The 23467-nt window shown below is 40.9% G+C and overlaps 1 protein-coding gene across 2 annotated transcripts in view; it reads right to left on the bottom strand.

Moving 5' to 3' along the window:
- MAP3K5 (mitogen-activated protein kinase kinase kinase 5) overlaps positions 1 to 23467 on the bottom strand; it is a 192843-nt gene that overhangs the window by 48147 nt on the left and 121229 nt on the right. For both annotated transcript variants that reach the window (XR_002099428.1, XM_019527276.1), the window contains exons 9-13: positions 19508 to 19667; positions 15744 to 15897; positions 11769 to 11876; positions 7418 to 7467; positions 187 to 282 (exon numbers count right to left, since the gene is read on the bottom strand). Coding sequence is in view for 1 of the 2 variants with exons in the window: in XM_019527276.1 (XP_019382821.1) it covers positions 187 to 282; positions 7418 to 7467; positions 11769 to 11876; positions 15744 to 15897; positions 19508 to 19667 (568 nt within the window). In the remaining variant the exon portion in view is untranslated. The remainder of the gene's footprint in view (positions 1 to 186; positions 283 to 7417; positions 7468 to 11768; positions 11877 to 15743; positions 15898 to 19507; positions 19668 to 23467) is intronic.

The raw sequence follows: 23467 nt of genomic DNA, 5'->3' as shown, positions 1-23467 counted from the left end.
CGGCTAGGGTCTGGAACCAGCTTCCAAGTGAGGTGGTGCAGGCTCCCACCCTGGGGGTTTTTAAGAGGAGGTTGGATGACCACCTTACTGGGGTCATTTGACCCCAGTGCTCTTACTGCCATGGCAGGGAGTCGGACTAGATGATCTACTCAGGTCCCTTCCGACCCTAGAAACTATGAAACATACCTTTTGCAATGATGTTCTGTGCAGAAATAGATTTGAAAGTCATCCGAGTTGTGCAGCACATACAGGAAACAGCATCGTTCTTCAAATTTTGAAATACTAAAAGAAAAGCCAAAATAAATGCAGGTGACCTAGGGTCCTGAGAAACAGTGCTTTAGCAACATCCAACTACACAGATAAATCCTGTATTGTGAGGAAGAAAAACTAGATTAAACTGAATATAGACCACAATATATTATGCTGCTATACACACATTCTGACAGAAGCATTCCCTTGCCTTCTGAAACACTGTCCCTGCTGACCAGAAACTCCAGCATCCTACCACTGTACATGCTTCTCTGAAAGCACCAGAAAAATGAAGGAGTTAAGAATACCAGGAGCAGGCAAAGTCTGCATTTCCCAGCCACCCCTGCACATGTGGCTGGGGCCGGTTTCCATGGAGACCCCAGCAGCAGCCACACTGTGATAGCCTGGGACCAGGATTTTCATGGAGACTGGCCCCAGCAGCAGCGCCAGCCTCTTCCTGGTGCGGGGGCTGAGAGGGAGCTGTGCTCCAGGCAGAAGAGGGCTCAGCTGCCACCACCTGTGCAGGATGGGCAGCAGTGGCGGTGGTGCTGGGAGGGGTGGCTACGGGGAACCTTAGGGTAACTATAGCACCTGCCCCCCACTCCTCCAGCACCACCCCTGCTGGCAGGGCACGCGACAGGGCACAGAGCTAATCTGCAGCCAGGCTGGGATCTTGTAGCAGTGACAGCATGGTCTGGAGCTGGGGCAGAGCTGCGATCTGCCCCAGGCAGGGGCATGCAGGCAGCAGACTGTGGCTCTGCCCTGGCTCCAGACCACGCTGTCACTGCTGCAATGGAGCAGAGCCACAATCCACTGCCTGCGCACCTCAGCCTGGGGCATGCAGGCTGCAGATTGTGGCTCTGCCCCAGCTCCAGACCACGCTGTCACTGCCACAAGATCCCAGCTTGGTTGCAAAGTAGTTCCACACCCTGCTGCATGCCCTGCCAGTGCTGCCAGGGCTCACAGCGTGGTTGCTGCTGGGGTCTCCATGGAATCCGGCCCCAGCCACGTGGACAGGGGTTGCTGGGAAATGGAGTCCGGCTGCTGGCCAGATCTGCCATTTTGCCCATGCCCTGACCTAGTCAAAAGCCCATTAAAGTGCCTAGAAAGAATCCCACTGAATTTACTGCTCTGGGCTTTGGATCAGACAATTAAAATGCACTCAGTCTGAAGCCATGAACTGCTGCTGCCTGGATGAAGTGGCATTTCAGGGTTGCACTGGAAGGCTGCCAGAACTTAACTCACCTTTGCTTAAACCTGATACTGCTAGTCACAACCATCCGCTGCTCTGTCCTCGTATAGGGAAGAACCGCTGGCATTAGATTTAAGTTTACAAAAGCCCTACAAAACATTGTCTTCCTTGAACCTGAAGTTCCTGAATATAGAAGCTATCAAGTCTTTGTTCTTTTTTTGCCAGCTATAGTTCAGCCCACTATGGGAAATTTTCAGGTGGCATTGCACTAATTGGCATTCCTATGTTATAGAACAAAACAGTCCTAGAACAGTGACGCTTTCTGGGATGGAAAACACTTTGTCACCTGGTCCAATAGTTTGTTACTCTATTAGAACTGTTTTCATGGTCTGTCTTGACAAGCAAGAAGAGGGCAGGATAGGGAGGTCCTTTCATAATGCAGAGGATCCTACAGTAGAGAATCCTGGAAAGAGGGATGACTGATCCACACATCCCTTTCTCAATTCCAACAAACTGCAAAGGTACTCATTCTTTAGGAAACTTTATACAATATACTTTTTCCAGGGAAATTGGATATCAGGCACTTACTTGAAGCAGTTCTTCCTTCAGTTTGTCCCTTCATGTCACACTTGGATTCAGCAGAATTTGTAATTAACGTTTTAAATAGAGAATATTGCAGGATCAAGTGAAATGTATTAAGTCCCTTACTTGGAGCCCTTCTTAAAAAAATATTGGGTGAAATATGGGCTCCACTGAAATCAATGGAATTTTGTCATTATAGTAAAATCTTGGTTCCATTGAAATTAGTCTTAAACTATTTTAAATGGAAACAAAAACAAAAAAATTGTACTAGAAATTGTCATGGAGACCATGAAAGTATTTGGCTATGGGCAGAGTACAGATTTGATTAATGTGGTTTTTGTTCAAGGAAAATACCCCTAACATTTTGAATCACCACTTTTCTGATGTTGTTAAAATTACTTTATAAATAGGATTTATATATCTCATCTTCCCAACTCTATATAATCTTCATTGCTACTTTTGTCTGGGACTGGTAAGCAAATGGGAAACTTGGGGTCTTAAAATATTTTAAGCACAAATTTAACAAAAGCTGTATAGTAAAAGGAAAGATGACTTCATAAATCAGAATGTTAGTACCCAAAATGTATTACATGATGAGCACATCTGTGATAACACAGTCCCTGTCCCAAGCAGTTTCCAGTCCATACCTCAGTTCAGCAGGGCAATCAAGTACAATTAAACATCTGAATTAGATCCATTGGCATGAAGAGAAATAATGTTGTGCTTAAAACTTCATGTACATTTATTTACTAAACTAGGGCTTCTAATCAGTGTGCATATACTCTTTTCTCATTTATTTAAAATTATGGTGATGCTAAGACTATTTTACTTGCCTTACTGGAAAACTGAAGACTATCTATCTGCTTAAGGATAAGTGGATAGTTCTGAAGATTCCCCCTCAAGAGTTCTTCCTGAACTGCACTTAATGCTTACAGAGATTCACTGCTTTATGTGATATGTCCTCAGAGCATAGTAATTTAAAAACATTTAGAAATATAGGAATGTATCCTCTGCTTTCTGCAATGTCTCTTAAAAGTGCAGTGTTTCCTAGGGTTCCTCTTGGGTACTCAGACTTGGGGTTAGCTCACAGCATAGCCCTTACTGACTTGGGTTCATTTTGACTACAAAAGAAAAGCTATTACTCTTTCTTCAGTGCAAATTATATCCTGCATTGGTCCCTCCAGTTTCCATAGACCTTCACTGTTTAAAAATCAGCTATGTACCACAGGCAAAATACTGCTATCTGACTCAAAGTGCCTCAGGAAGCTGGACTCATTTTAAATGCTTTTGATGACTGGTGATACTTTTTGACCCAAAGCAATAATAAGCAATTCTGGTTGAATATGTGCCAGGATGCAAGACACAGGCAGAGTAATTTAGTAGTGCACAAACCGCTAATCATTCAGGTTTACATTTTAGTGTTACTTTAAAAGGTACAATGTGTGATTCAGCATCATGTTTCCAGAACTACATAAATCTTTTGAGTCCCTTCTTAGTTTTTAAGGGAAAAACTCTATTACTCATGAAAAAAGCTGAGTACATTGGTTGCTGAGGGACATTTAGGGCAAGCATCTTCTCTGTCATTTCCCTATAATATTTACCAGAAACATTAATCATACTTCAGTACTAGGTGTCTTCTCCCTAGGCCTGCCAAGTGCTGCTTATATAATACCAATAAATATTTACCCACATCCATGTGGAAAAGGTCACCAAAAACAACATGTGATATGTTTCCCATCCATCAAAACTGTGACCTTTTTAGATCCGCTATCTATGGCCCTTGCAGGCCTAAAAGTAAAGACTAGGGCTCTTGGTAGAGCTGGGAATTTCCTTTCTTTAGACAGCTTTAAGATATTAGGGTTCAAGCCTGGACTCTTTGATGAAGCAAAAAGGAATTTAGCTATGGAAAAAGTATCAGAAGCAGAATTACTAGTCCTAGGTACTCTATACAACACAGAACTATACATGGTTCCTTTCCCAAAGATCTTCTGATTTCACAAGTTACTTCCCTTCACAACTTCTCAACCAAGCCAAACAGTGACTGAGCTTTGGAAACCTCACAGAAATGGTTCTTAGCTCTAGAAAACTGTAAATCACATGAACAAACTTAACAGACACTGGTCTAAATGAAGACTGGGTGTAACTGAAAATAACCACTAGAGGAAAACACAAAATATTAATGACCACTAACAAGTTTTACCAGTGTCAAAAAAGGTTTGATAAATTCTGGAAGAGCTACCCTGAGCTCAGACAAACAAACAGACTAATCTGCATTACACCACTACAGTTTTTGTCTAAACTAAACTGAATTGCACAGGAACAGTGTAAATGACAGTTTTAAAATGTTTCCAGAAGGACAAAGGATGGTACATCTGTGCAGAAACAATTTATTACTAGAAGAGGACTGGCTGGATATTGTTTGTTTGTTTGTTTGTTTGAAAAAGATTACACTTTGTGGAGGAAACCTTTTTTCCCCCCCAAATATAGTAAACAAAAATACTGAAAAAAACAGGATGTCACAGATTACTGTGGCATGTGTAAGAACAGGGGAAAAAATGAGACAGAGAAGGAACTGATCTAATGAAAGTGCAGCAAAAGACTGATCTCCTGAATATTCATATGTATAAGTTATTGGTTGGATCCTGAACAGATAAATGCATTCAAGTATCTCCTCCCCTCCTTTACCTACTCTATGTCCCTGATTCTGCAATACTCGAGTGACTGAAGTCACAGAATCTGGATGCAAACTGCCAGTAGAAAAATCCCCTTCCGCTGAGGGGAACTCCTTGCTGAAACAAAGTCAAAGGTGATGGTATGGCTGCTTCCTGTGTCAGTCTCCTGTCATCCTACAACCCCCAGTGAAGGAAGAGGGACAAGGAAGGCAAAGGGAAGGTCACAGCCATGGGGAAACAATGCTCCACAGTTGCATAAAGTAAATTTTAGTGCAAGGGAAAAATTAGGGCCTTTATTTTTAAAGCAGTATCATTTCATGGTATTTTGTTTTACATGTAGAGATGTAATTTTTAGTTGTATACATCACTAACAAAATCTCTGGGGGAAAAAAGGCATCAAAGCACAGTTAATTCTTTTAAAAAACCTAACAGAAAACAGTATAAAACTCAACAGCCTAAATCTGCCAATGTAAACCAGTAGTTTTTGAATGCTGCACATGGGATACCTCAAAAGAGACTCCATTTTTAAACTTGGGCATCATTTTCTACTCAGCCCTCTCTAGAGCTTCACAGTCAGGCTGTGTCTAAATCTTCCTGGTTCTTTCCACGTCTAAGTTACCCCCCTCTCCCCTCCACTTACCCAGATAAAACTTCTCCATCTTGCATTTCACTTACTTTAACATTCTTTCCATTGGCCTTGACAAATACAATCATGTACCCTTCTGATCCTCTCAAAAATACTTCTGTAGCACTTCCTCATCACCATCAGCTTAGCTCATTACCTTGCCCATGTTATTCCCCTGCTTATATTTTTCCATTATCTCCCTTTTCTCATGGTTGAAAGAAGACAAATAGTTGTCTGTCATGTCTCATTCACTATCACTACATTGACACTCAACCCCAAACAGCCAAGTATATGAGCCATCATAGTTATTAAATTTTCAAATTGTTACTTTTGTGGGTTTGCTTCATGCTGTGTCTCTCACTTGGGAAGGGCTCCCTATAAACATCCGTAAAGCTACCTTACAATCCTCCTTCAAACCTTTTCAACTTTCCTTTGATGCCATGCCTACAAAAAAACTTGAGAAAATTAAGGTGCTTATTGAGACTACCACTGATTGTGCTGAACCACTGTGCTGAGACACTGCTCTTGTCATTTTGTTCTGTTCTCCTTGTGTATATCCCTCTGCCATCTCTTAGCTTATACTCCAGTTGCAGTAGGGACAATATTATTCTTTTTTGTGTTTATAAAGTACATAGGGTAATATAATCCCATAGATGCCAACTCTGTGGATGTTCTGGGGCCCAGGCACCCCCTGAAAAAATTAGTGGGTGGTCAGCACCCATGGAGCCACATGTGCAGACATAGGGAAAAAAAAAAAAAGCTTCTAAAAGCTCCCAATCTTTACAGATGCTGCAGAGCCAGGTAGAAGTAATGTGTTGCCCCTTCTGGTTATGTGTGGGGCTTGGCGCACTGATGTACCAAGTAAAAGTAAAATGCCTGGGGTTCGGGCAGGGGGGTAGGGAGGGGTTATGCCTGCAACTACCCACCAGCAAAAAACAAAGTCAGTGCCTATGTGTAGTCCTGATCTATACTTGAGGATCCTTAGCACTTCCACAATACAAGTAACAAGAAAGCAAGAATGTAAAATTAGACGAGTTATTTTAATCCTAATTATAAACTTTCCCAAATACAAGGTATGGCACTTCTTTAGTCAACAAATACACATGCATACATAAATACATACATATGCACACATGCATTTATGTTAAATTCTGGCATAATAACCTCTGCACATTACTATCCTAGGATACAGACACATGTAACCATTGAATCAGTCCAAAATGTCATTGTTTGGGAACATATCCACAATTGCTGTGGGACAGAAAGCTGACACACATAACAAGTGAACAGTTCCCAAATGTTGCTGATTGGGAACTGGTTCACAATTGCGTAAAATGATGTGGGTAGGAATGAACATCTAGTTCAACATATCTCAACTGAATGAGCAGGGGAAGAAGTGCTTGTACCCATGCCTGGGGGAACACAAGGGTTGAGTGACCTGTGGCTAGGGTCACTTTCACTTTGCTACTTTTCTCTCCCCACTAAACATGAGTTCAGTAAACTTCAATAGTTGGCAGTTGACCAAAGTCTGTAGTGTGCTCACCTGTCTCGGATGAGGGGGTTAGTACTTGGACCCATGCTCTTTGATTCCCAGAGGATGGTGTGTGGAAAAGGGAAATGATGTGGGGCAGTAATCAAGTAGGGAGTGAGGACAAAATTGGCTATTGGAAATATGGCTTTTACTGCACAAACAGTGCAAGGCATCTCATTGATAAAAGTGTCAACAAAAGGAAAAGTACAAAAATAATCAGTTACAGTGGGGGTTTGGAAGGGGGAAAGCATGAAGAGCAATGTAGTGTGGGATGCCTGGAGGACAGACCACACCTATGTCATGGTGTCCACACATAACACTGAACGATGCCAGGATACATTCCAAGTGCATTTTTAAACCACTCCAGGTAGCATTAAACCACTTCAAACAGTCTTGTATGTCTGTCTGTCTCAAGTTTAAACAACTTTTAAACTGTTCCAAGTATTATGTGTATTCACTCCCTAGAATCACAGTAAGACTGCAGAGAGTTCATTCTGTCTGAAGCAGCATGGTGCTGTCCCAGAACAATCACTCTCTCTAGGTACATGCAATAGGAGGTAACCTACCTTACTCCCCTGATAGACGCAGCACTGAAGTTCCACTCATGAATGCTTTTCTGCAACACACAGAAAAAATGTGTAAAGAAACAAATAATAAAAGATTCCCCTTACCATGTACAGCCAACACACATATCTCCCAGCTTCTAAGTCAAAAGACTGGTGCAGTTAAGTAAAATTCCCTACATGAGCATTTTACTTGGTAACAATTATTCTTTAAGGCATCATAGCTTAATATCAGTAATATCCCTGTAGAATCTTTGCTTAATAAAATCACTACTCTGGAGAAAATTTCAGTAATCAGAACAATAAAGCCAGAGAATGTTTCTTGATAAGAGATAGGATTTAAAAAGAGGCTTCTGTGCTAACCACTATCATAAGCAAATGAACTCCAAAGGATGAAAGAGACGTGGAATTTAATAGATTATGAAACACATTAATAAAAGAAATAATTAAGGCAATAAGAAGAGACATATTAGATGAACTGTCACATTTTGTGCAATGAATGGAAGGCTTTAAGTTGATAGTACAATTTTCCACAAGAATTGCCAGAACAATTTTCCCTTCCTTTCTGAAACCATAATTCTTTCCTTTTTGGCCAAGTTTTATTGCAGGGGGTATGTTAATATAAAGCAGTACACCAAAATTACTGCGCTGTGCATGTTGCAGGAATGTTTTCAGGTTAAGCGAGTTTTGGGGGAAACCGGATCAGAGGGATTATTATTTATTGTATGTTTGTATAATCCTCAACACAAGGGAACCCGATTTGACTGATATTTTTAGGTACTCTGTATAAATGTTCACAAATTTTCCTTCATATGTGGATTTTGCCAATTTAAGTATGTTACAAAATCTTTTCTGTCAGCCTTACTTTAAGAGCTAAATCTTAAAACCCAAACTGGAAAGGCATAAGTACCTTGGCATCGTTTACAGTTTGGCAAACCTTTAGAGGGCAGTATTAGATCTGAACAATTAGCAAGAACAGGGATTCTCAAATAAATGAACACTATCTGATATAGTGCCAGCCATGTTATACTTTTCTCCTAAATAGAGCACCCATGCAAAATGACTTTCCTACTTCTCAAGATTTATTTTCCCAGAATACTCATTCAGCTATGCTTTGCTGCTTGAAATTATGCCCCATACATGAGTTGACTGAATTTCCAGTTGCACTAGTCCTCCGCAATAGTGAAAAATATCCTTGGAAATTTTCATTACCCTCTTCTTACAGCAAATTCAGCCACCTCCTCGTTCTCCATCCTTGGAAACACTCTCCTGAGTGCCTTTTAGTTCCTAATACATGGCCAATCCCTAATTTTACCCTTGAATACTCAGAAAGAATCACTGTAGACCAGGGGTCAGCAACCCTACAGCCCACAGGCTGGATCCAGTCTGCTGAGGCATTTGATCCAACATGTGGACATGGGGCTTTAGTAGCCAGATCGATCCAGTTTGGATGAGAAATGGGCAGGTGTGTGGTAGGTAGGTGCTAGGACCTAGCCACTGCCACCATTACTTTCATGGATACACAGGGATAGCACCTGGCACCACTGCTTTCCCATCCCTTTCCTGCAACATGTGTACAATGTCCTTGGCATTTCTCTGCAGAGATGGGGGAGCTTTGGCAGTATTTGCTTTCCACATGCTGCTGTGGGAAAAAGTGACGGCACTAGGTGCTTTTCCTGCGCAGCTGCCGGGCAGGGCAGAGCAGTGCTGGCAGCTGTATCCTAGCACCTGTCTGACATGCACCAGCCCACCTCTGACCTGACATGGGTCAATTCAGCCTGAAGCCTGAAAAGGCTTCTGACCCCTGCTGTAGATACAACAAAGTAGTTAAGAAACACAAGAACCTTAGGTATCATGTGATACAGCATTACAGTTTACAGAAGATGACTCTCTCAGATTCAAACAGCCTTTTTCATTTACCAGATCATGTTCATGACAAGCTATGTTCCTTGTAAGCCTGCCAAGTTTTAAATACACTGGAGTAAACATACCAGAGACACTGTCCAACTCTAGCATCTGCTCTTCGGTTAGTGGGGAAAAAAACTGCAAAATGGATTTGGAAGCCAACATGAAACAGAGGCAGCTTGGCTACTTTGTTTCATAATGACAAACAGGACTGCAGAACTGCTTAAAACATATGGGAAAAGATTGCTATATTTAGGAAACTGCAAAGCAATTGCAAGCTGTGTATGGCAGAAAGGTAGAGAAAAATATCACTTCTATTTTATAAGTATTTCCCATTTCAAGTTTTATCTTAAGTTTAACTAAAAATTTGTGTAAGTAGTGGAGTGTACTAACATCTGTGAAAAGGGAGGAGGACAAGCTATTTATAATGGACCAGATCATGAGCCCTTTTCTCATTACAGAGTCATTGACTGCCGATTTAAAACTGAGTTCTGTTTTGTATTTAAAGCAGAAATTCAATCCTTTTGTTCTACATGGAAAAACAAAGCGTATATGCCTACACACAGCATGTGTTAATTCTTACATAACACATTTTCTAAGGATTTACAAGTAAATCCATCCATCGAGTAATATTAATAGAACACCAGGCTTCTTTAAGAAGTTTAGTACAACTCTGTTGTCTTTGTCCCAAATAATGAAATCACAATCCTCAAACTTGCCATGCAGGGAAAGATGGTCTTTAAAAATCTGTTAAACTAACTGGAAGCACAAACACAAGCCTTAAACACAACTTCTGATTATGATCCCACAGAACATATGTAAGGTTGTATGGGTATGCTAACAGGACATCTTACAGGACAGACAAGTTACTAAAGCCACTCCATGTTGGAGCATCATCATCTCAACCCTCATTCAACTAGTTTGCGTATGGAGTTCAGTTCATGAAGGAGATTATATGATGTGATATGATTGCCTGTGATAATGGAGAACTGGACTAAGCAACCCAGGAGGTCCCTTCCAGTCCAATGTTCCTTACTAAATGCAAGATAAGCCACCTAAGAGAGCAGAACAGATTATTTGAGAGTATATTACTAAGAATCACATGCTCAGGGATACCAAGATATTTCCAAATAGGAAATAAGTTATAGCACTCTCCCAGAGCAGACAGTTTATGGTACTAAGGTATTTTATGGTACTCAGAAGCATCAGCATATGGTATTATTTACAAATTGCATAGCAAGTATATTTTGGTCTTTTTCCTGAAGGAAAGTACAAAGTTATGTATACTGGAGAATGGAGTCCATCTTGAACAATGCCAATCAAAGTTGAACAAACAGGAATTCAATGGTCTTGATACAGCTCAGGAAATTATCTTCAGAATGAACTATTTTTGCCATTTCTTGGATTATTTTCCCCACAATCCAATAAACAAAATGCCTAAACACTAGTCTCCTAGATGTTCTTCACAAAGTTATTGAAAGGGGAAAAGTAAAATATATGAAATAAGAGGGAAAAGAAGCATATTAGAATTATTTCTATTATAAAGTGCACAAAAACACAAGTTAGATTGGTTCAGAAAACAATTCTTCACAGGCCTACTCTGCAACCAAAGAAATGTCATCAGAGATGTCATTAGCTCTGATTCTTTGCAGTTAACAAGTCACTCTGGGGCATCCCTTTATGGCTCCTCGCTGGACCTTTATCTCTACTGTGCTTGAGAGTGGTTGTTGGGGATGACTATGGGACATCTTCACCAGTGTAGTTCTGGGTTTCAAGTGTGGGAACAGGAGTGGGTGGGCAGGCACGATGGGGGCCATTCTGGCTCAGACACCCTACGGCTGATGTGCTGTAGACATGCTCCTAGACTTCTCCCACTGTCCTCCTGACCACCTTCTCTTTTAGCTCCTGACTTCCTTCACCGCTATTTCAAGACATGGATTTTTATTCCCTCTCCCTTAATATTTACAGTCTCCATCAGGACTGCAAACCTAACCAATGAGTAAGTGCAAGCTGGAAGCATTTCTGGCATACAACACCATGGTGATGACGTATCCCAGCAATGAGGGTTTTGGACATGCCCTACCTAACCTCCGCTCATCTGTACTTACAGGTATAGTCTACACCCAGAAGTCTGCTAGTGTGGCTGGGCTCTGGCCTTGTCCCTAGTACTTGTTCTTGAGACCTGAATCTGCAGTGTTCTCAACAGCAGCTGCTGGGGACAATCCTGAAATGTCCTCACTGACATCCAAACCATAAAGGACAGTCTTCAAATTAAGCAATGCCCAAAAATGCATGTAAATAAAACATGTTTTACAGACTACAAATAGGTTTTCCATCTGTGCAGTCAACAGTTAGAAGAGACTGCTTAGAATGTTATTTATAAGGCAGACACCATTTTGTATGTGTGAGTACTTACACTTCTCATCCTAAGGCAAGTGTAATAATTTACCTTGTCCTCAGGCAGCACATGCCAGATTGATATGGTCTTCTCCTCAGCTTCACTGTTGATGGAGAGATATGAAGGTTGGTAGACTTTTGTTGGTTCCAATATTAAAACCTAAGGGTGGAAGAAAATAAAGACCATTAAAAGATTCATGGAATTAAAAAAATATGCAATCACTTAAAATCATTTCTAAAAATCTAGTATATGACTAAGCACCAGGGGAAAAAAGGGGTAAAACTTCTGGTAGAACAATCACACTAGCTTGGCTGGCCTGAAATGCCAGTTGTAGGTCATTGTTTCTTTTTTATCTATTTTTCCCCTGTGTAGATATAAGTTCTGATTGTTCACGGTTCCAAATGCCTTCTGTGTCTACTGCCAGGCTAAGAACATCCTCTAAGCTTTTGATTCAGTTTGCTCTCTTGAGTGAGAATGGCAGGTTATGCTTTTGTTAGAGTTCAGGAGAAGAGCAGCTCAAAAAAAGAGACAGTGATAGTTAGGCATGTTAATCTGAAGCCAAGCAGAAGGCAGAGCAGGATGGCACCTTGGTTCAATGAGGCATAAACTTTTGTAGGCAATAGCCTATTTCATCAGATGCTTCATATGAGATGGGGGAAACAACTTTACTCTGGAGCTAGCCTGAGCTGTTTTTAAAGCAGACTACCGTGAGGTGTAGCAGTCACATTATGGTATGCAGAATGATACACAAAATACAGAACCAGAAACAGCCCTGCAAGAGGCTCAGACTGACAGTAAGTACTTATTGAAAAATTTTCAGAAGAAAGGGCAGCAAGATCTGGAAGAATAACCCAAAAGAGATGGGATCCAATTCAGCAAGATTGGGTCTAACCTGCCATGTATGCTGAACTGATGAATAGCCAAAGTACCTTCCTGTTTTACTTCAGGGCCATTAAAAGGAAAATATCAGTCCAGTAGAAACTGTAGAATATGTACGTAGAAACTGATATTATTGATTTTTAATTTAAAACTGAATTTCAAAAGATTTTGAAAACCTTTAAGTCTGCATTAACCCCATATAGGGCTTTGTTTTTCATTTTACAGATGCTTGTAAGTATTGGAGATAACTGGAATTCCATTTTATTTCTATTCTTCTTGGGCATTTATACATGTGCTTCGGGAGTGGGTTCCATTTCTCAGCACATGAATGCTAATACACAAAACGCTGGAATCCGCTGGAGCTTGGTAATGATCATTGAGTTCCACCACACTCTATTAATCGAATCTGCTCCAACACACTGTAATTACAGTGCATCAAAGCAGCGTCACTGACGTGTGTAGGCGCCTCTTGTGATCTGTATTGCAAAGATGTCCCCTAAAGACTAGCTGAAATGTGTTACAATTATTGAAATATTACAGAAATGCTGCAATAATCTATCTATTCAGATAGAAGGGGCATCAGAGCACAATGCTTACTCTTTCCCCCAAAAAAATATAAGCGCTGAAATCTTCAGGATCAGCATTTATCATTCGTTGGGCACTTATTTGCAACTGCTTGCCATGCTTTTCCTTGAATGTTTTAAATTACTTTAGTAAATAAATATGGATTGCATTTCAGAAGGCAGGGACTATTTGCATACAGCAAAGTGATATTGCAGAGCCCTGTGAAAGCAAACTGGACCTACTGAGACAAAGCCTGCAACTCACTCAGCATTCAAAAAGTCTGGGACAGAATTATAGGAAGGATGGGGGGGCGGGAAGGAGGTATGAAATTATTCTCTTATGTTTAGGCCTTAAAGACCCTCAGAAATACCCTTAAACCACTTAAAGAAACAAAATGACCTAAATGGAAATTTTTGGAACGATCCATAATGAATCAATTTCTGCATACTTCCTTGTGAGCTGGAAGTACTCCAAAGATGACAGAAAGCACTTCAGATTTTTTAAATGTATTCAGATAAAGACAGAAGACTACTGCGATTTTAAAAAACCCGTTAAGCACACCTCTCTTAAGGTATCTAAATACTGTTTAAAAAAATCTGGCCCTTGGTGCATTACAGAATTGGACCTTAAGTTCGAAGTGAAATTCATGTAGCAGAATTTTGGTAACTGTGCCTCCTGTATGTCACAACTGTAAAGAACGTTATTTCTCCCTCTAGTGGCTAGACAGGGATTACAGTACATATACTTCAAATGTGAGCTAGTGCTGAAATTCCTAGGTTCAGAACCACAGCTGCTTACAGAAAAAAAGGTGCTTTACTGGAAGCAGAACGCATGAGTTCGACCTGGCTCTGCAGCATCTATATAGATCTGGCACTCCAGTGGGGCTTTTTGGTGCTTTTACCTAACAGCTGATTCAATCAGTTATTAGATAAAAGCACCAAAAAAGCCGCACTAAGAGGCCCTATCTATATAGATGTTGGGTAAGCTGGGTCCAGCTAACGCGATGCCTCTTCTGGGCAGGCACTGGACTCAGTGCAGGAACATGTTGAGTTTGAAGTAAAGCACCGTTTAGGGGAGCCTTATTGACAAGCTGAGCTGCAAGTGATTACACAGATGCAGTGAAAACAATTAGTTCTATCATCTGTTTATTATTTATAAATGTCATTTTATTTGTAAAGCAGCTACAATAATTAATTTGACAAGAAAATGCCTGTTCAAAATTTCCTGTCTTTCTTATATTCTTCTTTCCCTTCTTCCAAGCAATATATAGTTGACTGTGTGTGCCTGCACTGTGGTTGGGATGGAAATGGATCCACATCTCTGACTGGACCGTTCTAAAATAGACACATGAACCATACGTTCAGGTACATGGATTCAGTACATTACAGTGTGTTATTGACCGGGTATGTTTTTGACTTGAATGAAAATGCAAACTACCTCTGGCAGGTCTGGAAAACAGAACTGGTTTTAAGTGTTTCATTATCATGACAAGTAAAAAATAAAAGAGGAATGTGGGCATCCCTTTTGAGACCCAGAAGATTTTGCATATTTCCCAGCCTTAACTCTCTCCAGAAGGTCCATCCTCACTTCACAGCTTTTTCCTTGCATTAAGAAAACTGGAACAACATTCCCTACAGAGGTTCACATTGTCATTACGTAACTGCCTGGAGCACTTGCTGTTGAGCATGACAAACTGCAATCTTCCCTGGGGTATATTGTGCCACCTACACACCAAGTCCAATACCTGGCAGCCTACTGAGCTGTACAAAGCAACCAATTTGCACTTCAAGTATTTGGGTGGCAACAGTGGTTATTATGAAAAATAAATAACAGCCTTTGCCAACAGTTACGTCAAAGTAGCCAAGATCCAAATTCTCCTCAATACTGAGGAGACAAATAACAAGGGTGATAACAAGAATCTGTTTACTATATTTTTCCAGCACCCTCTACCCTGGTATAACCATATTCATTAAATATAAAACAATTCAGCAAAATACAAACTAGCAGGGTTCTTGCACTATTTTTTTCAAGGAAACATCTAAATATAAAGTATCCAGTATGGTTGAGATTTATTGTCTAATACCAGAAGTTGTATGTTTTCAGCTACCAAGGCTCCCTTATGATCTGTGACAGAGAATAAATTACCTTCATTAACTGCAAAGGATTCCAAGTCACATATGCCAAGCCTACTAATGAATTGCTAGTATCTGATATGGGAGAAAGAAAACTCCTTTCCTCAAAGCATAACTTAATCATTCTGTTATCATTTGGCATAGATAGAAGGGTTTCTGTAAGAGCATACCTAGCAGCAGCACTTCCTAAATGACAAAATGCTAACTAGGCTTTTCCCTTGCTGCTTTGTTATAAAACAGACCAAGCAACTCCATTGTAACTAAAAGCAATCAACTAAAACCACTACAACATGCAAACCAAATATATTTCTTCTGGGAAGGTAGTTAATTTCTTGGCAAGTTATAAGCAAGCAATAGTTGTATTAACCATGCTCTGTGATGAGAAGGAAATGAATACAATTACAAGTTAAATGAGACAGTTAATAAAAAATAAGAGAAAACACACACTTACTGGAAATCTAACTATAGACACATCTGTCTTTGTGGCTTCAACAAGGAAGTCCATCCAGAAGTCCACAAGTTCCTGTTTGGCTACATGTTGTTCTGGATTCAGTTTCTTAAAATGCTGATATATCAAAATAGTCTCTACAATAGACTTGAGGTACCTAAAATTAAGCCAAGCATATGCAGACAACAAATTTAATACAGTTTGGGAAAATACAACAAAACAAAACAAAGAACAAACTATTTTTAATTACACTCTAAGCACACAGCATCACAATAGCTTGTAACAATTACAATTCCTTGTGTTTGAAACAGATATGTGGCAGCTACATTACTAATCTAAAATATACTTAAGTCACAGGCCAGGCAGATCCTAGCAGTTATCCTGAACTGAGATCATTTTTCAATGTTGGTAAATCCCCTGCCTAGAGACTAAACTGATCACACATCAGAACTTTTTAAATTTGTGACTAACCTTAATTTAACATTAGGTGAAAGTCCCTGGTTTTAACATTCTGTGTTATTTTGTCCTCTATGCTGCATCTGCACAGATGAATTGCTTAACATAGATGTTTAAAATGTGAGGCTTCTGGATTCAGGATCTAGAATTAGCTACACTATAAACAGACAATAACTCCGGTAGAAATCATTTCAACAACCCTTTGTAAAATACATAACAGCTATGCTACTCTTGTCACTAAATCCCATGCCTGTCTCTCTTCGGTGCATTACCTCCTAATGCAAATTTACTAAGCTCTATACGATATTGTTTTTATACCATGAATTGAAAAAGATGCAAATATACTTTAAGTGTGCAATTACTAATTAATTACCGAGTTGCCTGTCTACAAGCCACCTGTACATACTAGATTCCTTTCTAATGCTAGGCTCAAAGCTGCTTTTTAAGCACTACAGTCATCAAACATGTAAAGCCGAACTGAATAAGCCCCTTATAGTATACCCACAAAGAGTCACCACAGTTCAGTCATTTAAATGAATGCAACTGCTCTTTTAAAAAAGCTGCTAAATGTGGGATAATGATACACATACGGCAACACAAACAGGCCCTGTATTTTGAATAATGTACATTTTAAGCCAAATTTCTCAAACAGTCAAGTGACTAGCATTCCCCATACAGAAATTTGCACTTTGATGTTGTTACGTATGTGGAAATAAGGTTCAACCACAGCATTTACACTTCTGTACTTTCATACATGCACATGAAAACATTCCCCTCAAATCTTCTTTCAGAGATCATTTTCAGTCTTAAAAATGTGACTATAACAAATTGTGCATGTATATGTGCATGTGTGCACAGGTCATTTACACCAGTGGTTTTTAACCTTTTTAGACTCCAGACATCCCTCATTCAGCTCAAAGCACCCGTTGACAGACTTGAGACACCCCTCAGAAAATGCACGCTCTTACTTTTTACTTGTTTTTTGACTACCGAAAAATAACAGAGCAATTATTCTGTTGCAAAGAACTCAGAAGGATGACAACAGGTTGGAATGTTTTTAAGCCTATGGATTCCTATTTGAAATCTCTAGGTTTATTTTGTGAATCGTGTTTGCAGCACCCCTGAAAGGATTTCAAGGCACCTCAGTGTGCTGTGGCACCCTGGTAGAGAAACATTGATCTAGACTCTTCAGAGCTTTAGAAGAATGCTAGCATCTTAGTCTTTTTTTCCCAAAACCTTCAGAATCCTTTAAACAAATGCTATGAGGTCTCCACAGTGAACACCATTCTGGCCCTTGGCTAACAGTTGACTGGTCCTCTGCTACCAGTGACAAAGAAGTCTGCAGCCTGAGGTCAAAGTGATTCAGGAAATGGGACTCAACCCTCATAGCAAATGCCTCTGTTAGTCTTGTGCAGATAGCTGCAGTTCTGTCTGCAGCTAAGGGCTGTCTATCATTCCTATATTTATGACCTTTCCATTCATTCCACTTCAATTGGCATTGCTCTCTGAGGGTAACAGGATATGACCTAACTGATGTCTTGCCCACATTAAAACCTCCCTATATCTCTTCAGAGACAGCTACCAAGCATGCCTAGCAATTGCCAGGAGTTGTGCTACTTTAAAATCTACTTTTGTGTAGAGACACAGGGCATAGTTATGTAGTAAATCTAGTGTGCCAGACAGCATGGCCCACAAACATACTGAACTGCGCCATACAGGGTGCATCTGTATGTGTGCTTTAGTGCAGTTGATTAGTTAGCTCTGCAGTAAAGTGTCACCATCTACACGTCCACTAATATTAGGGCACAGTAAATTAATGAACTCTGCCGTAAGATAGTACTGTTGGAGACACTACTATCTTATGGTGGAGTAATGAACTGCGATCAAACGCTTGTGAATATGGTGACAGCAGGCATAAATTGTGCCCGGTGACCCAGGCAGCAGGGCTGGGCATGAGACCACAGCTCAGCACATTCAATGCTCATGCTCTGGCCACCCCTCTACTGCCTGACACCTCCACCCAGAGCCCAGGGTTGACCCCCACCCTGCAACCCAAGTCTGTTCCTAGCCTGGGCCTGCTCTGCCATGGCTCAAAGTGCTGCTGTCCTGGACACGCATATAGATACTGCACCCAGGAAGAGTGTAATCCACCTCAAAGTGCTCTGGAGTTTATCACTTCACCTTATTTGCATGTGTAGATACACCCACAGGCTCCCTCATAAACCAGAAGCAGTACAAATGTCCCTGCCCCAGATATGCTAGCCCAGCCCCAATACCAAATGTACACATCTACACTGCTTCTGGTTCAGGAGGCAGCCTGGGCAGCACAGCCAAGGCATATCTGAACATGTTACCACCTGACACAGTAAATTTACCAAGCAGAAGCAGCTACAGAGTTTTGCAATTAGAACCCAGGTGTTTTCTGTTTCCTCCCTTCCTTTCTCTGGATCAAAACAAAAAAAAGAAGTTGCTGCATAAAGCAGGTGAATTTCAGGTAACCCTACTCCCTCATTACACCTTTAAAACCAACAACATGCTAGCTCTTATCAGTCAATCATCAAACTAAATGGGATATATCACACCTGGCCCCTGACCAAGGATGTGGAAAAGAGGGAGGCAAACCTTACTCCCTTGCTGCCCACTTGTACATATGTGTAGGGGCAAGATGCAGCTTAATTGAATGCATCTATAACCACAGAAGGGATGTCTCCTGAGGTACATTTGAATACAAACCTGTTCTGAAACCCTGAAGATTCTAAAATTATTAGATTTGGGGCAGGGAGAGAACTGCTGTTGAGAAAGATTTCTCCTGAGAAGTGGGATCATTGTTAGTCCTTGCAGCTGTCTCAACATTTTAAAATTCCTTGATTCAATCTGCATGTATTCCTCCCTACTGACAATAAATTTAAATTTTCTGAACCATCCATTTTTAACTGGCTCTGAAGAGATCCGGTGTGGCTTATGGTTTAGGAGTGCTGTTGGCATGTTCACAAGTGGTTTTGGGTATGTGAAGGAAAACAAAACACAAATTATATGCTGACCTGATTTTGCACTCAACGGCACAGTTTTTAAAAGGATATATTCTTTTCTTTCCAATTCATGTGCAGCACTTTCACAGGGCAAAAGCACATCACAAAGTAATTTTTCCATATTTTTTTTAGATAATTAATAGCATTCAGTATGAAAAATTTACCTACAGGCTGGAATCATTTAATATAATGCTATGTGTAACAATCTGAAGAAGCTAAATTAAAAAACTTATTAACATACAAGAGTGTTCAAAACCATCATATGTTGCATATTTGCCTTACCATGCTGGTGTCTTTAGCTTAAAAAGCTTTTCTGAAGCCTGAATCACTCTTAGGTGGTCATTGGCCAGCATACTGGCCCCTAAGAAAAATCCCACTTCCCAGTAACACTGCAGCTTCTCCAGGTTTCCCTTTTTGCCAAGCAAGCTGCTGATCTTTACCCCTGTAACAATAAGAAGAAAACAAGGCATTACTGCACGGGAGCAAAGAGAGTAACAATTTGCAATAGATTTGCAATCTACTGTATTCATTGCCTAACTTTGTGTAATACAAGTACACATAAACCTTTCTGGGTTACCTAGCTCCTGGAGCTCCAGTCTGAGCACCCAGATAGTCCCTATCAAAGGACTCCAGCTAAAAGGATGGCAGAGCCCTCTGACCCATTCCTAGGATGCTTGGAAGCAGGTGTAGGAAGAGAAGAAATGAACCTCACAGCAGCCAGTAAGGATGGCTTCTGCATGAGCAGTCTAGTGGACCAATGAACGCTAGGAAGGAGGAAACTGCCTGATGGAAGTATGGGGGAGAGTGTTGGTATAATTTAGGCTACAAACACAGGTCACATTTGTCCCGGGATAAATCATTTTATCCTGGAACAATATGCAACTGTTCAGACCTCCATGATCATTGTCCTGTGATAAATCATAAAAAGGTTCACAGGATAAGAAGCACTAACAGTTTATCCCAGGACACTGCAAAGTAAAATGTTCTCCCAGGATTGTATAATTGAATCAATGGCAGAAAAGCAGCCCCTCACTAAACCCTGATTAGAAGGGTGATGTGTATACACTCCAATCCTGGGATATTTCTGTTCTGGGACAAACATAGGCACAACTTGTCCAGGGAAAATACAACATCTGTTCCTAGCCCTTAGAGACCCTCTGCTATTTTTATCATCTCAAAAGAAGTTTGTACTACCCTGAGACTCTTGCATTACAACTTTCACTGAGAAAGAGAGATCTAACCTAGAGGGAGCTGCTAATAGCCAGCTAAGATCCCATAAGAATTCCAAATGAGGGGAAACTGGGAAGTCCAACAGATTCAGCCTCACACAATCATTCCAGAATAAAATTACTTTTGTTTAAGCTAGCCAACTCCAGAGCCCTGAAACATTCCATCTCTGAATGTTCAGCCCAGCTGCACCATCCCCACGGGAAATTTGAAAGATCTGAGAACATTTGGGAGATGAGGAATTGCCTTAACTTTTATTAATAGGTACCTAACTTTAGCTCCTTTCTTCTCCATATCCTATAGGGTCCTGTGCACAATAAAGCTCCCCCCTTTGCAGTGCTGTTATTTTAGAAATTCTATTCCTTTGCTGGAACTTGCTTATTTATTTTGTTGTCCCCTATGTACTGAGCTTCACAACACTCCTTCCCAGGAGGTATCATCATCATCAGTGCAATACCTAGACTCCTGGCAGCCACAGACAAACTTTTAGCATCAGGCCTCCCCTTCGCCAGAGATAATGTATCTGTATTTTTTTTTTTTCCATTTTCGGGCCCGCTTTCTGTCTAAGCCATGGGCAGCCGCCCAGTTCACCCATGTCTGTGTCCAGGCCTGATCATCGTCATCACTGATTTCTCATGGAACAGCCCCTCATGTACCTGTCACAATAAAGAGTCAGACACTGACTGGATGCACCAGGCACTTGGAAAAAGAACTCCCAGTGAAACACCCAACTTGATGAAAAGTACTCGATACAGTAATACTCAGTACTTGGAGGAGGCATACCACACACTTCCAGAAAGGGGTTACATATGTAAAGGTGAAACAGGATTTACCTCGAGGGATCCTAACACAGAGAGAGAAAAGAACCTCACTCATGAGAGAGCACTTGGGGCATAAGATTCCAGCACTATATTTGTGGGAGGTTTTGAAAATAGATAAAAAAATACAAGGAATCTGAAGCCATCCCAGGCCAGCTGGCATCTGAGGATAAATTAACACTTCCTTAGCATGGAGGATTGGGGATAGACTTGTGATTAAATATCAGTGAGGCCACCCAATCTTTATTTATCGTCATATCACTGACCAGTGATCAATGCTACAAGCTGGTTCAGTCCCACTCCCTGATTTATATGGACTAAGGAATCAGAGGTTCAAGATACCTTGACTCGGTTGGTCTCACTACAGCTGTTTCTTTAGCCTTAATAGATCAAGAGATTAGACTGATAGGTAATTGGAAAGACTGTCTGAATCATGGCTTTGGAGCAGAAGCTGAACAAATGCTAACTTAAAAGGGATCAAACACTACGCAAATTTCCACCTAGCCTTCAGCAGTTGTGAACAACAAGAATCCATAGTCAGGCTGTGTTCTGAAGCCCTCCATATAAGTTCAGTGGTCTACACTCAGGAAAAGGGGATCTAACACTATTTCTTACAGATACTGCCCAAATTCCCCTGATGAAGGCAATTTGGTCAAGTTCAACTGACTGCCGTTGAAATCTCTCTCAGACAATTTTCCTACAAGAGGACAGACTGAGTAAATATAACTCAGATTAACCAGACTGTCTACAACCTAAAATTAGATTTTGAAGGAAAATTTTCAGATGCTATGCTGGAACCACAAACATCAGAATTCAGATTTTGCTGTAGGAGGTGACAGCAGTATATCTCATCCAGTCTGGAAAGCTGTAAGTTGAGACCATCACCATATCTGATGGTCTACTCTCATCTTCAGGTTAGGACAAAATGCATATCAATATAGCAACCCATCACATCCAATTATATCCTAGCTGCCATCATCCTGCCAAAAACTAAAAGCTTTCATTCCTACTGAAGCAATCATACCCATACCCATCTTCCTCTTGCAGAAGGATAATCAGATTTTCACACACACAAGTGTGATTCCCCACTGTCTATATTCTGCTTTCCTAAAATACTGTTGTTGCAATTACTAAGATGGAGATTGGGCTGCCTCTTTTAAAAGAGCAATTTGTGACAGGTCAACTTTAGATGAGGCACTTGGGCAGACCACAGCCATGACTGCACTTTGAAGGAGGCAGCATTAAGAGAAAAACTGACTGGAAAACAAAATTTTCCTTCTGTGGGAAACTGAGGCTTAAAAATGGTTTAATCTGGAATAGGAAAGCAAATTTGAAATCTCTGTATTTCTTGATAATGGAATATTTTAAAACATTAAGACAGTCAAAAAGTTTCATTCCGAAGTCATCACTTCAAACTTCAGTATCGTATTACATTCTTGTTAAAATACTTTGCCTTTATATACTGTAAATACAGCAAGTCAAATGATGAAGTCAAATGAAACAGGCACTATTTCACACACAGCGTCTGGATGAAACCAACTGATTGGGTGAAGTGGAAACATTTCACAGAAACCTATGCTCTTCAGAGGGAAAACTGCTCCAATCGGAAAATTGTCTCACTACAGCCGTTTCTTTAGCCTTAACAAAGTACAGGCAGTTCTCGACTTACAACATTTCGAGTTACAACGTTTTCACACTTATGACGTTTATAAATTTCATAGTTTCATAGTTTCTAGGGTCGGAAGGGACCTGAGTAGATCATCTAGTCCGACCCCCTGCCATGGCAGGAAAGAGTACTGGGGTCAAACGACCCCAGTGAGGTGTACATCTAACCTCCTCTTAAAGACCCCCAGGGTAGGAGCCTGCACCACTTCTCTTGGAAGTTGGTTCCAGATCCTAGTCGCCCTGACAGTGAAGTAGCGCCTCCTGATATGTAGTCTAAATCTACCCTCTGCCAGCTTGTGACCGTTATTCCTGGTCACTCCTGGTAGTGCTCGGGGGAACAGGGACTTCCCCAGTGCCTGCTGGTCCCCTCTGACTAGTTTGTAACACGCCACTAGATCCCCCCTCAGCCTTCTCTTGTGGAGGCTGAACAGGTTCAGGTCCCGTAGCCTCTCCTCATAAGGCCTGCCCTGCTGCCCACTGATCATGTGAGTGGCCCTCCTCTGGACCCTCTCCATGTTGTCCACATCCATAT

This window comes from Gavialis gangeticus, unplaced genomic scaffold, assembly GCF_001723915.1.
Source record: "Gavialis gangeticus isolate Ggan-Ray unplaced genomic scaffold, GavGan_comp1, whole genome shotgun sequence".
NCBI classification, from domain to species: domain Eukaryota; kingdom Metazoa; phylum Chordata; order Crocodylia; family Gavialidae; genus Gavialis; species Gavialis gangeticus.
The sequence above is the reverse complement of the archived record's forward strand: the minus strand, read 5'-3'. Positions and strand labels throughout refer to the sequence as shown.